The following is a 14,498-nucleotide window of genomic DNA, read 5'->3' as shown; positions in this document are numbered from 1 at the left end:
AGCATGTGTCTTTCCAGTGGAGCATGTGTCTTTCAGTGGAGCATGTGTCTTTCAGTGGAGCATGTGTCTTTCAGTGGAGCATGTGTCTTTCAGTGGAGCATGTGTCTTTCTTTCAGTGGAGCATGTGTCTTTCCGTGGAGCATGTGTCTTTCAGTGGAGCATGTGTCTTTCCGTGGAGCATGTGTCTTTCAGTGGAGCATGTGTCTTTCAGTGGAGCATGTGTCTTTCAGTGGAGCATGTGTCTTTTAGCGGAGCATGTGTCTTTTAGCGGAGCATGTGTCTTTTAGCGGAACATGTGTCTTTCAGCGGAGCATGTGTCTTTCCGTGGAGCATGCGTCTTTCAGTGGAGCATGTGTCTTTCAGTGGAGCATGTGTCTTTCAGTGGAGCATGTGTTTTTCAGTGGAGCATGTGTCTTTCAGTGGAGCATGTGTCTTTCAGTGGAGCATGTGTCTTTCAGTGGAGCATGTGTCTTTCAGTGGAGCATGTGTCTTTCACTGGAGCATGTGTCTTTCAGTGGAGCATGTGTCTTTCAGTGGAGCATGTGTCTTTCCCTGGAGCATGTGTCTTTCAGTGGAGCATGTGTCTTTCAGTGGAGCATGTGTCTTTCAGTGGAGCATGTGTCTTTCAGTGGAGCATGTGTCTTTCAGTGGAGCATGTGTCTTTCAGTGGAGCATGTGTCTTTCAGTGGAGCATGTGTCTTTCAGTGGAGCATGTGTCTTTCCGTGGAGCATGTGTCTTTCCGTGGAGCATGTGTCTTTCAGTGGAGCATGTGTCTTTCAGTGGAGCATGTGTCTTTCAGTGGAGCATGTGTCTTTCAGTGGAGCATGTGTCTTTCAGTGGAGCATGTGTCTTTCAGTGGAGCATGTGTCTTTCCGTGGAGCATGTGTCTTTCCATGGAGCATGTGTCTTTCACTGGAGCATGTGTCTTTCAGTGGAGCATGTGTCTTTCAGTGGAGCATGTGTCTTTTAGCGGAGCATGTGTCTTTTAGCGGAGCATGTGTCTTTTACTGGAGCATGTGTCTTTCAGCGGAGCATGTGTCTTTTAGCGGAACATGTGTCTTTCAGCGGAGCATGTGTCTTTCCGTGGAGCATGTGTCTTTCCGTGGAGCATGTGTCTTTCACTGGAGCATGTGTCTTTCAGTGGAGCATGTGTCTTTCAGTGGAGCATGTGTCTTTTAGCGGAGCATGTGTCTTTTAGCGGAGCATGTGTCTTTTAGCGGAGCATGTGTCTTTTAGCGGAACATGTGTCTTTCAGCGGAGCACGTGTCTTTCAGTGGAGCATGTGTCTTTTACTGGAGCATGTGTCTTTCAGCGGAGCATTTGTCTTTCAGCGGAGCATGTGTCTTTCAGCGGAGCATGTGTCTTTCAGTGGAGCATGTGTCTTTTACTGGAGCATGTGTCTTTCAGCGGAGCATGTGTCTTTCAGTGGAGCATGTGTCTTTTACTGGAGCATGTGTCTTTCAGTGGAGCATGTGTCTTTCAGCGGAGCATGTGTCTTTCTAAAGACTAAATACTGGGACACCTGGCCACAGAGCAATAACCACTCGAAGGACAAGGCAGAAAATACATCATGAGACAATGTCTAAGAAGCAGATGTTGTCGTCTCCAAGCAGTCAGAGGCAGATTATTAATATGGGCCAGCTTTGAAATGCATTGTGGCCTGTGGTGAGTGTAAAAATGCCAGGCCTTATGGTGAAACTTAGCACCCACTAAACTGTGGACTATCAAAGACAATTTCCCAGAGGGGTTGTAGCCAAAGAAATAAACCCTATAACTAACATCATTATCACTCACTCACTTTCCTTTGCTTATGATTATTATGTCATGGCCACTCAAACTCATGCCTAATGTCAACCCAAACTCTTATGTCATGTCAACTCAAACTCATATGTCTTGTCCAGTCAAACTCATGTGCAATGTCAACTCAAACTCATATGTCATGTCAACTCAAACTCATGTGTAATGTCAACTCAATATTATTTGTAATGTCAACTCAAACTCATATTTAATGTCAACTCAAACTCATGTAATGTCAACTCAAACTCATGTGTAATGTCAAGTCAAACACATTGGTTGCTGATGTAAGTGTATTTCAAGCATACTTTGAACATCACATTTAACAAGCGAAAAGTACAAGTTGGAAAGTTGACATTTATAACACTTTCTAATGATTTGACATGAACAAAAGCATCAACACATCAACACATTGACACTGACACATTCAACAAATTCAGAGGTGTGGTGATTATACTGTAATACAAAACTAAACGTTGGGAAAGCATTTGAGAGTAGCAAATAACCTAAGTAAATTAGCTTGGAGTTTGTCACACAAGGTCAGCGGCATTAGCGGGACATGCGTCATTAGAGAGATCATGGGAATACAGAGAGGTACAGCAACCGTTACATTATTCAATAACATGGTGGACGTATGGGCTTATTCTTAATTACGCTCTCAAAATGGTGGTGACTGTAAAACGTACGCAACCATCTATAACCAATACGTTCTTCTCCATGTTTATGTGTAGGGGGCTTTATGATGGTGTGATGGCAGAATTTGGGGTGAGCTGTTGTAACTTCTCAAGGGGATATGTTCTGTGTTGGACTGTGATGTCATGCCTTTCATAGACTCCTGGTATGTCTGCACCCTGACACAAAGCCACTGTGTTCCCGGAACTTTTGCTTGTATAAAGAACTGTTGTGTAAACAAAATGATTGTATCGTCACCTCCCACAATATAAGAGACATGGAACCATTTACTCTTTGAGTTCTTCCCTGTGAAACCAGATGTACATCTCCACTGCAGCTGCTTGTACTAAAGATTTTTATATTATATAATGAAATAGTCTCTGATTTAATCTTTGGATCTAATTTTCCACAACAATGGTTAGTTGAATACTGTCTCCCATTTTCTCCAGTAAGACCTGAAATTAATATCTATAGATTACGGAGACGTAATTTATAGATCGGCAAGTAAGGGTGCTCTCGAGCGACTAGATGTTCTTTACCATTCGGCCATCAGATTTGCCACCAATGCTCCTTATAGAACATCACTGCACTCTATACTCCTCTGTAAACTGGTCATCTCTGTATACCTGTCACAAGACCCACTGGTTGATGCTTATTTATAAAACCCTCTTTTCTGAGATAACTACTGCAGCCCTCCTCCTCCACATACAACATCCGTTCTGCCAGTCCCATTCTGTTAAAGGGCCCCAAAGCACACACATCCCTGGGTCGCTCCTCTTTTCAGTTCGCTGCAGCTAGTGACTGGAACGAGCTGCAACCACCACTCAAACGGGACAGTTTTATCTCCATCTCTTCATTCAAATACTCAGTCATGGACACTCTTACTGACAGTCGTGGTTGGTTCGCGTGATGTAATATTGTCTCTACCTTCATGCCTTTGTGCTGTTGGCTGTGCCCCATAATGTTTGTACCATGATTTTAGCTGCTACCATGTTGCGCTGCTGCCATGTTGTGTTGCTACCATGTTGTTGTCATGTGGTGTTGCTACCATGCTGTGTTGTTATGTGATGCTGCCATGCTATGTTGTTGTCTTAGGTCTCTCTTTATGTAGTGTTGTGGTGTCTCTCTTGTCATGACGTGTGTTTGTCCTATATTTCTTTTTATCCCAGCCCCCGAAGGAGATTTCTTTCCTTTCTTTCCGATCATAGATACAATTTGGCTGCATAGGCCTACAAACATTTACAATGAATAGCAAAATCACAACAATCACTAGAATGGCTTCAGATCAAAGTCCATGTTGAGACCGAAGGGAGCAAGAGTCCTTAAATTAAAGATCCAGGCAGCCTCTCGTTTTAACAATAAATTGTCGAGGTCACCCCCTCTCCTAGGGAGGGTGACATGTTCAATGCCGATATAATGTAGGGACGAAATCGAGTGGTTTGCTTCCAACAAGTGGGCCGCAACTGGTAAGTCGAGTTTTTGCACCGAATGGTGCTACGATGCTAACATCTGCAAACAATGTGTATGTGACCAATAAAATTTGATTTGATTTGACTTGTCCCGAGCTACTCCTGCGTTGTCTTGGATGTCTGTTTAGGGTCGTTGTCCTGTTGGAAGGTGCCCTTTCACCCCAGTCAGCGGTCCTGAACGCTCTGGAGTAGGCTTTCATCAAGGATATCTCTGTAGTTTGCTCAGTTTATCCCCCTCGATCCTGACTAGTATCCCAGTCCCTGCCACTGAAAAACATCCCCACAGCATGATGCTGCCACCACCATTCTTCACAGTAGGGATGGTGCCAAGTTTCCTCCAGATGTGACACATGGCATTCAGGCCAAAGAGTTCAATCTTGGTATCATCAGACCAGAGAATCTTGTTTCTCATGGTCTGAGAGTCTTTCGGTGCCTTTTGGCAAACTTCATGTGGGCTGTCATGTGCCTTTTACTGAGGAGTGGCTTCCGCCTGGTCACTCTACCATAAAGGTCTGATTGGTGGAGTACTGTAGAGATGGTTGTCCTTTTGGAAGGTTATCCCATCTTCACAGAGGAATTCTGGACCTCCCTGACCAAGGCCCTTCTCCCCCGATTGCTCAGTTTGGGTGGATGGCCAGCTCTAGGAAGTCTCTTGGTGATTCCAAACTTCTTCCATTTAAGAATGATAGAAGCCACTGTGGTCTTGGACCTTCAATGATGCAGAAATGTTTTGGTACCCTTCCTCAGATTTGTACCTCGACACAATCCTGTCTCTGAGCTTTACGGACAATTATTTTGGACCTCACATGGTTTGGTTTTTGCTCTGACATGCACTTACAAATGTGGGAACTCATATACAGGTGTGCCTTTCCCAATCATGTCCAATAAATTGAATTTACCACAGGTGGGACTCCAATCAAGTTGTAGAAACTCAAGGATGATCCATGGAAACAGGATGCACCTAAGCTCAATTTCGAGTCTCACAGCAAAGGTTCTGAATACTTATGTAAATAACTTATTTCTGTTTTTTATCTTTAAGAAATGTGCAAAAGTGTCTAAAAAAATGTTTTCACTTTGTCATTATGGGGTATTGTGTGTAGATTGCTGATATTTTTATTTATTTAATCAATTTTTAGAATAAAGCTGTAATGTAACAAAATGTGGAAAAAGTCAAGGGGTCTGAATACTTTCCAAAGGCACTGTATATAAAATAAGAAAATGCATTTTCACTGCCTAAATGAACTGGCTGTTTCCATGATACAATCTGTAGAGTACCTGAGGCAGCCAGCGGAAAATACGGAGTGCAAGGGTTGCTAATGTTCTTTAGTTTCCCCGTGATTGGCTCAGTGTTCTGTCACTCATGGGGACACTACCTCACAGCAAAATCTGCAGGGAGAGCTCGAAAAATCAAGCCCCTTGGGTGCTGCCATAGAGTTACATTAGAAGTGCTCATTTCAGAAGGCTCACGGTCATTGGCAACAGACAAAACGACGTCGAATCACATATCTACCGTAGTTTTGATTGGACTGATCATGCCAACATCACACTTTCAAAATCTTAGCTAGCAAGCTAGACAAGCAGTCATCATCATGAATCACGTCGACAATCTACATGTACATGCTAAAATCCCCAGTGCTAAAGAACATGGCCCTGGCTGCTGCCCAATTTAATATGCATGCGACTTTTAATGGGAGAAAGCTGTGTGCTATTGGGTGGAATGTTCAGTGACCATGATTCAGTGTGCCAGCCTTGGCAAGTTGTTGATGTTAAAAGAGAGGACACAATGAGTTTGTGTTGACAGGGGTTGCATTCATATGGTTCATGCTCCAGGAGCTACGTCTTTCATGACAAGTTCATCGACATTAACACCTTTATCTATGTTCATCGATCCTCTTGTCTCACCTTATTAACGTTTCTTTGTGTTGCAAAATGAGATGTTTGTTTAGCTGGTGGCGCTGCACCTGAATGTCAACTATATTAAAGGAACCCTTCGGTCCTATTCAAGTCATTTGTTCTTCTTCCTGGTTATGGTGGATCACGACTACGTACTTGTTGATGTCGTAGGATAAATACTTAGTCGTTTCTTTTGAATTGTATAAACCAAATAATATTTTGTCAACAACTTGGCTTTCACAGTAGTGGATTTGACAGCAAAGTCATGCAACACAGGTAGGCTTTCTTTTGCTCTATCTCTATCTTTGAGCTTTCACACATAGTGAATTTGACGTCAAAGTTATGAAACACAGGTAGGCTTTCTGTCTTTGAGTTGCACAACTATCTTGAAACAACAGTAGAGCATCTTTTAACATGTTTCTCTGTGATGGTAAAGCTATGTTTCAAACAATAGTGTTCTAGTTCAGTGTTGTTTCCATGACACGAAAGTGGGCAAGAGTGGTCAATAAGTGGGTTGACTGAAGATTTACGGTGAAGAAATATAATGAATTACCATCATTAATCTAAATTAATGTTATAGTTGACAATCTGTCATTGAGTATGATTCATGCCATTTCATTCCTTGATATATAATCTATGAAATCGCTATTGAGCAAAATGTATAACTACTGTTGATCTGTCTATCTGTACTATCTTGTAGTCGAAAATCGTATGTAGTAATGGCACAATATAATGGGTAGTTAACAGCATATTTAACAGGGTAGTTAACATCATATTTAACAGTGTAGTTAACAGCATATTTAACAGTGTAGTTAACAGCATAGTTAACAGCATATTTAACAGCGTAATTAACAGGGTAGTTAACAGGGCAGTTACCAGTGTAGTTAACAGCATATTTAACAGGGTAGTTAACAGCATATTTAACAGGCTAATTAACAGTGAAGTTAACAGCATATTTAACAACGTAGTTAACAGCATATTTAACAGTGTAGTTAACAGCATATTTAACAACGTAGTTAACAGCATATTTAACAGTGTAGTTAACAGCATATTTAACAGGGTAGATAACAGCATATTTAATTAACAGTGTAGTTAACAGCATATTTAACAGGGTAGATAACAGCATATTTAATTAACAGTGTAGTTAACAGCATATTTAACAGGGTAGATAACAGCATATTTAATTAACAGTGTAGTTAACAGCATATTTAACAGGGTAGATAACAGCATATTTAATTAACAGTGTAGTTAACAGCATATTTAACAGGGTAGATAACAGCATATTTAATTAACAGTGTAGTTAACAGCATATTTAACAGTGTAGTTAACAGCATATTTAACAGGGTAGATAACAGCATATTTAATTAACAGTGTAGTTAACAGCATATTTAACAGCGTAGATAAGAGTGCAGTTAACAGGGCAGTTACCAGTGTAGTTAACAGCGTAGTTAACAGCATAGTTAACAGGGTAGTTAACAGGGTAGTTAACAGGGTAGCTAACAGCATATTTAACAGCGTAGTTAACAGCGTAGTTAACAGCGTAGTTAACAGGGTAGTTAACAGGGTAGCTAACAGCATATTTAATTAACAGTGTAGTTAACAGCATATTTAACAGCGTAGATAAGAGTGCAGTTAACAGGGCAGTTACCAGTGTAGTTAACAGCGTAGTTAACAGCATAGTTAACAGGGTAGTTAACAGGGTAGTTAACAGGGTAGCTAACAGCATATTTAACAGCGTAGTTAACAGCGTAGTTAACAGCGTAGTTAACAGCATAGTTAACAGGGTAGTTAACAGGGTAGCTAACAGCATATTTAATTAACAGTGTAGTTAACAGCATATTTAACAGCGTAGATAAGAGTGCAGTTAACAGGGCAGTTACCAGTGTAGTTAACAGCGTAGTTAACAGCATAGTTAACAGGGTAGTTAACAGCATATTTAACAGCATAGTTAACAGGGTAGTTAACAGCATATTTAACAGCGTAGTTAACAGGGTAGTTAACAGGGTAGATAACAGCATATTTAACAGCGTAGTTAAAATGGTAGCGAATAGTTAACAGAATATTTAATAGCGTAGTTAACAGGGTAGTTAACAGCATATTTGATAGCGTAGTTAACAGGGTATTTAACAGGGTAGTTAACAGCATATTTAACAGCGTAGTTAACAGGGTAGTTAACAGGCTAGTTAACAGGGTAGATAACAGCATATTTAACAGCGTAGTTAAAATGGTAGCGAATAGTTAACAGAATATTTAACAGCGTAGTTAACAGGGTAGTTAACAGCATATTTGACAGCGTAGTTAACAGGGTAGTTTCCCAAATTCAACCCTCAAATTTATTTTTAACACTACACAGCTGATTCAAAATACCAAAGCTTAAAGATTAGTTTATTATTTGAAGCCATGAAGTGCTAGGGGAAAAAAACAAGAAAAAAAACATGCACCCCTTGGGGTCGCGAGGACCGAGTTTAGGGAACCCTGCAGTAGTATATCTCATTGCCAACTGTCCAGCAAGTTGAACTGTAGGGAGTGTCTGAGAACAAACAGGTATATTGAATAGAGCAGTGATTCCCAACCAGAGGTACTTGGCCTATCCACAGGGGGTACTTGATAAGACTCATAAAACCATTGGCCTACTGGTACAATGCACATGACGGGGTACTTCAGGGGTAGTCCGGTAAGAGCAAAATTCAGTTTCTGGTACAGTAACCGAAAAAGGTTGGGAACCACTGGTCGAGAGTGATAACAGACTGTTATTTTGTGCAGGTCATTCCATCAGTCTTTCCGCACCACTTCTTCTGTGAGAAGAGGAGGTCGTGAGACATCTGGAAAGAGGCTCTTTGTGACAGGTGCCAAAAGTGCGGGATGGGCAGCATCAGGAGGAGGAGCGACGAGGTACACTGTCACCCTTAAAAACACTATATTTTAGTCATTCATTTAAAAACAAAAAATTCTGACATGCAGTGGGGGTTCCTCCAAGAAGGAAACAGATAATGGTTCTCCTAATTTAAATTGAGAAAAATGTCAACTGATTCAACAAACTAAAAAAAATCCTCTTTGTAAAATTAATTGAAATGGACTTGACACCAACACTGGCCTGACCACTACCTCAGGTCCATCTACCAGAAATTCCGAGATGTTGACCTGCTGGACAAGAAGAAGACGATGACAGCTATGAAGGCTGGGGAGGACCGGGCTATTCTCCTAGGCCTGGGCATGGTCATTGCGTCGGCCATGATGTACTTTGTCCTGGGCATCACTGTACTGCGCTCCTATGCAGACAGGTACTGGACTATCAATCTGACAGTGGATTGTTTTGTGTGGATTTTGTACTTTTGGGCGGACTCTGCTTTCGTACATTCTGAAAGACTGTAATTCAATCAATCTGCCTTTGTAGTGTTGATGAGGTATGTTTGTTTGTCAGTCTTTTCTTTGTGCAAGTCACTGCACAGCATACCACAGTATTATGGAGGGCTATCAGTGACAATTCTAAAACGCAATGCTTAAATGCTAAATTGAAATGTGAAAATGACGCATCTACCTCTCTACCTGGTATTTTTACACCCCAACATCTTTCTGCAATTTGATTTGAATACAGAGAAAAATCTATATTTACATGCCACTGTGTAAATCCTACAATAGCCTTGAATTATTACCTTTATCTCTCCATATAGTGTGTGGACAGAGGGGAGTGTCTGTATCGTGCTCAACTCCACCATCACGGCAGACATGAACTGCTCTTACAGCTGTGGCTCGGACTGCTGGAGAGGCTCCAAGTACCCCTGTCTGCAGGTCTACGTCAGTGTCAACACCACGGGCAGGGTCAGCCGCTTATCCCACAATGAGGAGAGCTGGGACGCCAACTTTGAGGTGAACGGAGGGTCAGAACGGAGGTTGTGAAAGACTGGATAGCGTATGTTGACACAGGGTTTGTGATATTCTGACCACACCATATGTACACATACATGTTATTCACTCATTTAATCTAAACCGCTTGCGTGTGTCAGCGAGCGTCTGAGTAGCCAGGCGCTAAAATAAAACTTGGTTCTATTTTTGATGCTTGACACACTGCAAGTCCTACCTCTCCCATCTCCTCTTTGGTTTTTAGGAGCATATAGCTGTCACGCCCTGACCATAGAGAGCTGTTTATTTTCTGTTGCTTGGGGTGTGATAGTGACTAGGGTGGGTCCACAGTCTCCACAGTCCAATAAGTCTTGTGCCTCTTCCCCACACTCACCCTGAGGTGCGTGTCATCACCCCGGTGCCAACTGTACCGATCCTATGCATTAGGCTTCCAGTGCGCCTCCACAGTCCAGTAAGTCCTGTGCCTCTTCCCCACACTCACCCTGAGGTGCGTGTCATCAGCCCGGTACCACCAGTGCCGGCACCACGCATCAGGCCTCCAGTGCTCCTCCACAGTCCAGAGCTTCCAGCAACAGTTCCCAGTCCAGAGCTTCCGGCGACAGTTTTCAGTCCAGAGCTTCCGGTGACAGTTCCCAGTCCAGAGCTTCCGGCGACAGTTTTTAGTCCAGAGCTTCCGGTGACAGTTCCCAGTCCAGAGCTTCCGGTGACAGTTCCCAGTCCAGAGCTTCCGGTGACAGTTCCCAGTCCAGAGCTTCCGGTGACAGTTCCCAGTCCAGAGCTTCCGGCGACAGTTTTCAGTCCAGAGCTTCCGGCGACGTATCACAGTCCAGAACCTCCAACGATGGTCCACTGTCCGGAACTTCCTGAGACTGTCTCTAGTCCGGAACCTCCTGAGACGGTCCGCAGTCCGGAACCTCCTGAGACGGTCCGCAGTCCGGAACCTCCTGAGACGGTCCGCAGTCCGGAACCTCCTGAGACTGTCTCTAGTCCGGAACTTCCTGAGACTGTCTCTAGTCCGGAACCTCCTGAGACGGTCCGCATCCGGAACCTCCTGAGACGGTCCGCAGTCCGGAACCTCCTGAGACGGTCCGCAGTCCGGAGCTTCCTGAGACGGTCCGCAGTCCGGAACTTCCTGAGACTGTCCGCAGTCCGGAACCTCCTGAGACGGTCCACAGTCCGGAACTTCCTGAGACGGTCCGCAGTCCGGAACTTCCTGAGACTGTCCGCAGTCCGGAGCCTCCTGAGACGGTCCACAGTCCGGAACTTCCTGAGACGGTCCGCAGTCCGGAACTTCCTGAGACTGTCCGCAGTCCGGAACCTCCTGAGACGGCCCGCAGTCCGGAACCTCCTGAGACGGCCCGCAGTCCGGAACTTCCCGAGACTGTCCGCAGTCCGGAACTTCCTGAGACTGTCCGCAGTCCGGAGCCTCCTGAGACGGTCCGCAGTCCGGAGCCTCCTGAGACGGTCCGCAGTCCGGAACCTCCTGAGACGGTCCGCAGTCCGGAGCCTCCAGCGACGGTCCGCAGTTCGGAGCCTCCAGCAGGGGTTCTCAGTCCGGAGCCTCCAGCAGGGGTTCTCAGTCCGGAGCCTCCAGCAGGGGTTCTCAGTCCAGAGCCTCCTGTGATGATCTACGGTTCGGTGCCTCCAGCGACGACACACGGTCCGGTTCCTCCTGTGACGATCCCCGCACCAGAGCCACTATGGAGGAAGACATCGTATCTGCGAGCGGAGAGGGTACTTCGCCCTGCACCGGAGCTGCCCCCCCGACGGTAGATGCCCACCCGGACCCTCTCCTATTGAGTCAGGTTTTGCGGTCGGAGTCCGCACCTTGGGGGGGGGGGGGAGGATGTACTGTCACGCCCTGACCATAGAGAGCTGTTTATTCTCTGCTGGTTGGGGCGTGATAGTGACTAGGGTGGGTCATCTAGGTGATTAATGGTTTATGTTGGCCTGGTATGGTTCCCAATCAGAGAGCTGTTTATTGTTGTCTCTGATTGGGGATCATATTTAGGAACTCTACGCACGCTGCGCCTTGGTCTACTCCTTTCAACGAGTGTGACAATAGCCGCGTGGGTGATTGAAAGATGAACCAAGGTCCACACTCCAGTCCAGTTGGTGGTGGTAATTCACCTTAAAGTTGGTTGCCAACCGCCATATAAAGTCCACAGAAGAAGAATACCGATGGAGGAGAGATTACAATAAAATAACTAGGTTTCCCCTTTTATCTGTGAATTAATTGTCGGAGAAGAGAACACACGATTTTGAGTGATTCAAAATGGGTAAAAATTCTACAAAGATACAGAAAAAAAGGACCTTGTAAATTTCAAGTAAAAAAACCACCCAGTGTTTATATCCCATGACAAATTAGTTAGCAACAGCAAGCTAGCTAGCTAAATGGCCCTGAATGTTTCATGTGTTTTGAAACATTCCCAAATTAATATGGTTGGTTCAGAGTTTATTTTGATATTTCAACATGCGTGTTCTGATTTCATCTGGTGGGGATGGACAAAATCAAACGTGGACGCACACGTGCCCTGTCTAGCCAGCATGTGAGCTAGCAGGCCTGCTTCTTCCTGTTCAGGTAGTCTGGGAAACTCCTAGCCCTATGCATGACTCATGATGCGCTATGTACCTGTTTCTCTCAACAGGAACAAATGTTTATACAAATAAATATGTATGTTGACTATCAAAGGATGCTTACTAAGCCTGTAGGTTAGGTATTCATGCCCCCGAACTAACATCAATGTCATCCACCCACTTTTCTATTTCCAGTGTTTCTACGTGCCAAAGTGCCAGAAGGACACCAATGCCATGCACCACATTATCGTGAACATCTCAGAGCGCCTGAAGCCGCACCACCAGGTCCTGTGCTACTACGACCCCAGCGACCAGCAGGAGAGTGTCCTCCTGACCCGGCAGTACGGCCACAGTCCCGTCTTCCACTCGCTCTTCTGGCCCTCCTGTATGCTCACGGGGGGCACCGCCATCATCTTCATGGTCAAACTCACCCAGTACCTCTCAATTATGTGCGAGCAGGTTATCAAGATCGAAAGGTGAAGCTTGCTGGTGTGGCAGCTGAGAGCGTCAAACATGGCCGCCAGTCCGGACAGATGATGACATGAAAGGGATTGTTTCAACCGAATGACCCAGTGACCTCTTGTAATGTCGCTCTCTCAGAGCTGAAAGATTTGGAACAGGTGGCTGGACTGGCTTCTGTTCTGAAACTGACATCTTGGAAAGCAGATAAATGAATGTTGGACCCCTGTTGCCTGGAAAGCAACTTGCATGCATGTTTTCTTACTGAATATGTAAGCTTTTTATATAAATTAACAGGCTATTTGAAAGTTATTAAATTATTCACCAACGCTGAACATGGGACTTTCACAGAAAGTTGGGTACAATCCTAAGTGTTGCGTATTGATGAGCACTTTATCTAACACAGCTGACAATGCCAAGCTACATTTGTGCTGACGGAGTGAGACAGAGAGTTCATTCTCCTAAATTGTCCAATGTATTTGCTGAAGATAACTGTTCCCGTCCTACTGTGTCAAAGTTAGAACAATGTTTCAGTTCCTGTATGTTCACAATGAAGAGGGTTAAAGACCCTCGAACTCGGTAGAATATGCAGAATCTAATGGGGAAAATGCTGAATGACACCATCAACATATTTTAGGGGTCAGCTATAGCTTATATTATTTATAGTAAATACCATTTTATTGTTCAGTCTGTCATACAGAACTTGTGTGCTATGCAGCAACAACAAAAATCAGTGTCTTGTGTTGCTCTGATGACAACCCCGGGAAAGCTGCAAATTCTGTTCTGTTTATTTTAAATACATTTTGCTCTGTATGCAATAAATTGACCTCTCATAACATATACTAGCATTTATGCCTTCCCATGGTGAGGCATATCAAAATGAAATAAATCATTTCATTGTTTACAAATGATGAAACTGTAATAAACCCTACATTCTTGTTCAGAAATTCCTTCCTTTGAGGGCATTTGGCATAACAGCCTTTGAGCCTTTCCTTGCTTGAGAAAAATGTCACACCTGGCTTTGCATAAGACTGGCTTTGGATAGAAATACACATTTTATGGCTGCATTAATCACATATTTGATATTGTCGGTTTCACTGCTCTCCCTTGTTATGACACAAGTGTTGTTTGCTTGGCCAACTGCCCGCTTCCATCTCCTTTTTACAGCAATGGAACGCAGCAAATATTTTACAATCAAGCAAGGGGGTTTCCTTGAATTTTCCCCCTTTGCTGTCCACTTCATGACAAGGTTATTACCCCCTGACCAGAAGCAGTGTAGGCGTCCTAGTCCCTTTTAGAGTGGGAGAGCTATACGGAGTGCCCAGTGGGCCTAATGGCTGTCAGACGGTTTCGGAAGATACATCTGCATTTATGAAAATGGAGTCCCTTCAGAGGACAAGAACAAGATGTATGTAATGAGAAGTGCAATATCACATGGAGATGTATACTTGGAATACAGAGGAGTAATGGAAGGAAAAAGAGAGGCAGAGGAGGTCGAAGAGAGAGAGGGAAGATGAGGGGGAGCTTGAAGCAGAGGGAGCTGTACGCCAGATTTAAGACAGGAGGAGAATTGGAAGTGAGTGAGGGCAAGGTATTGGAGATGGTAGGTGGGATGAGGTTCTCGGAGCCTGAGGATTGCACCGAGGGTCAGGATAAATATGAGTCAGCGACGGTAGGAGGGTAATTTTGTGAAAAGTGAACCTTTGCCTTCAGGCTGATCCATTTGTCGTTTCAGGATGGGTGAAAACAGTTGGATGCTGTGGAATCGGTGA

General features: G+C 44.2%; 1 protein-coding gene across 1 annotated transcript; it reads left to right on the top strand.

The window, feature by feature from the left end:
• The first annotated feature begins 5,745 nt into the window (after positions 1–5,745).
• On the top strand, positions 5,746–13,651 carry LOC135558442 (calcium-activated potassium channel subunit beta-2-like). The gene is made up of 5 exons (XM_064992246.1): positions 5,746–6,105; positions 8,593–8,721; positions 8,940–9,110; positions 9,501–9,696; positions 12,463–13,651. Exons 1-5 carry the CDS (start codon positions 6,095–6,097, stop codon positions 12,745–12,747), a joined length of 792 nt encoding a protein of 263 aa, XP_064848318.1. The 5' UTR covers positions 5,746–6,094; the 3' UTR covers positions 12,748–13,651.
• The last annotated feature ends 847 nt before the right edge of the window (positions 13,652–14,498 follow it).

This window comes from Oncorhynchus masou, chromosome 17 (genome assembly GCF_036934945.1).
Source record: "Oncorhynchus masou masou isolate Uvic2021 chromosome 17, UVic_Omas_1.1, whole genome shotgun sequence".
In the NCBI taxonomy this organism is placed as follows: Eukaryota; Metazoa; Chordata; class Actinopteri; order Salmoniformes; family Salmonidae; genus Oncorhynchus; species Oncorhynchus masou.
This window is presented reverse-complemented; position numbering and strand designations above follow the sequence as displayed.

Bases quoted from the DNA above. Each gene is read 5' to 3' on its own strand.
- LOC135558442 (XM_064992246.1), top strand. The intron at 8,722-8,939 runs GTACACTGTCAC...CCACTACCTCAG, and splicing joins TCAGGAGGAGGAGCGACGAG to GTCCATCTACCAGAAATTCC. The intron at 9,697-12,462 runs GTGAACGGAGGG...TTCTATTTCCAG, and splicing joins GCTGGGACGCCAACTTTGAG to TGTTTCTACGTGCCAAAGTG.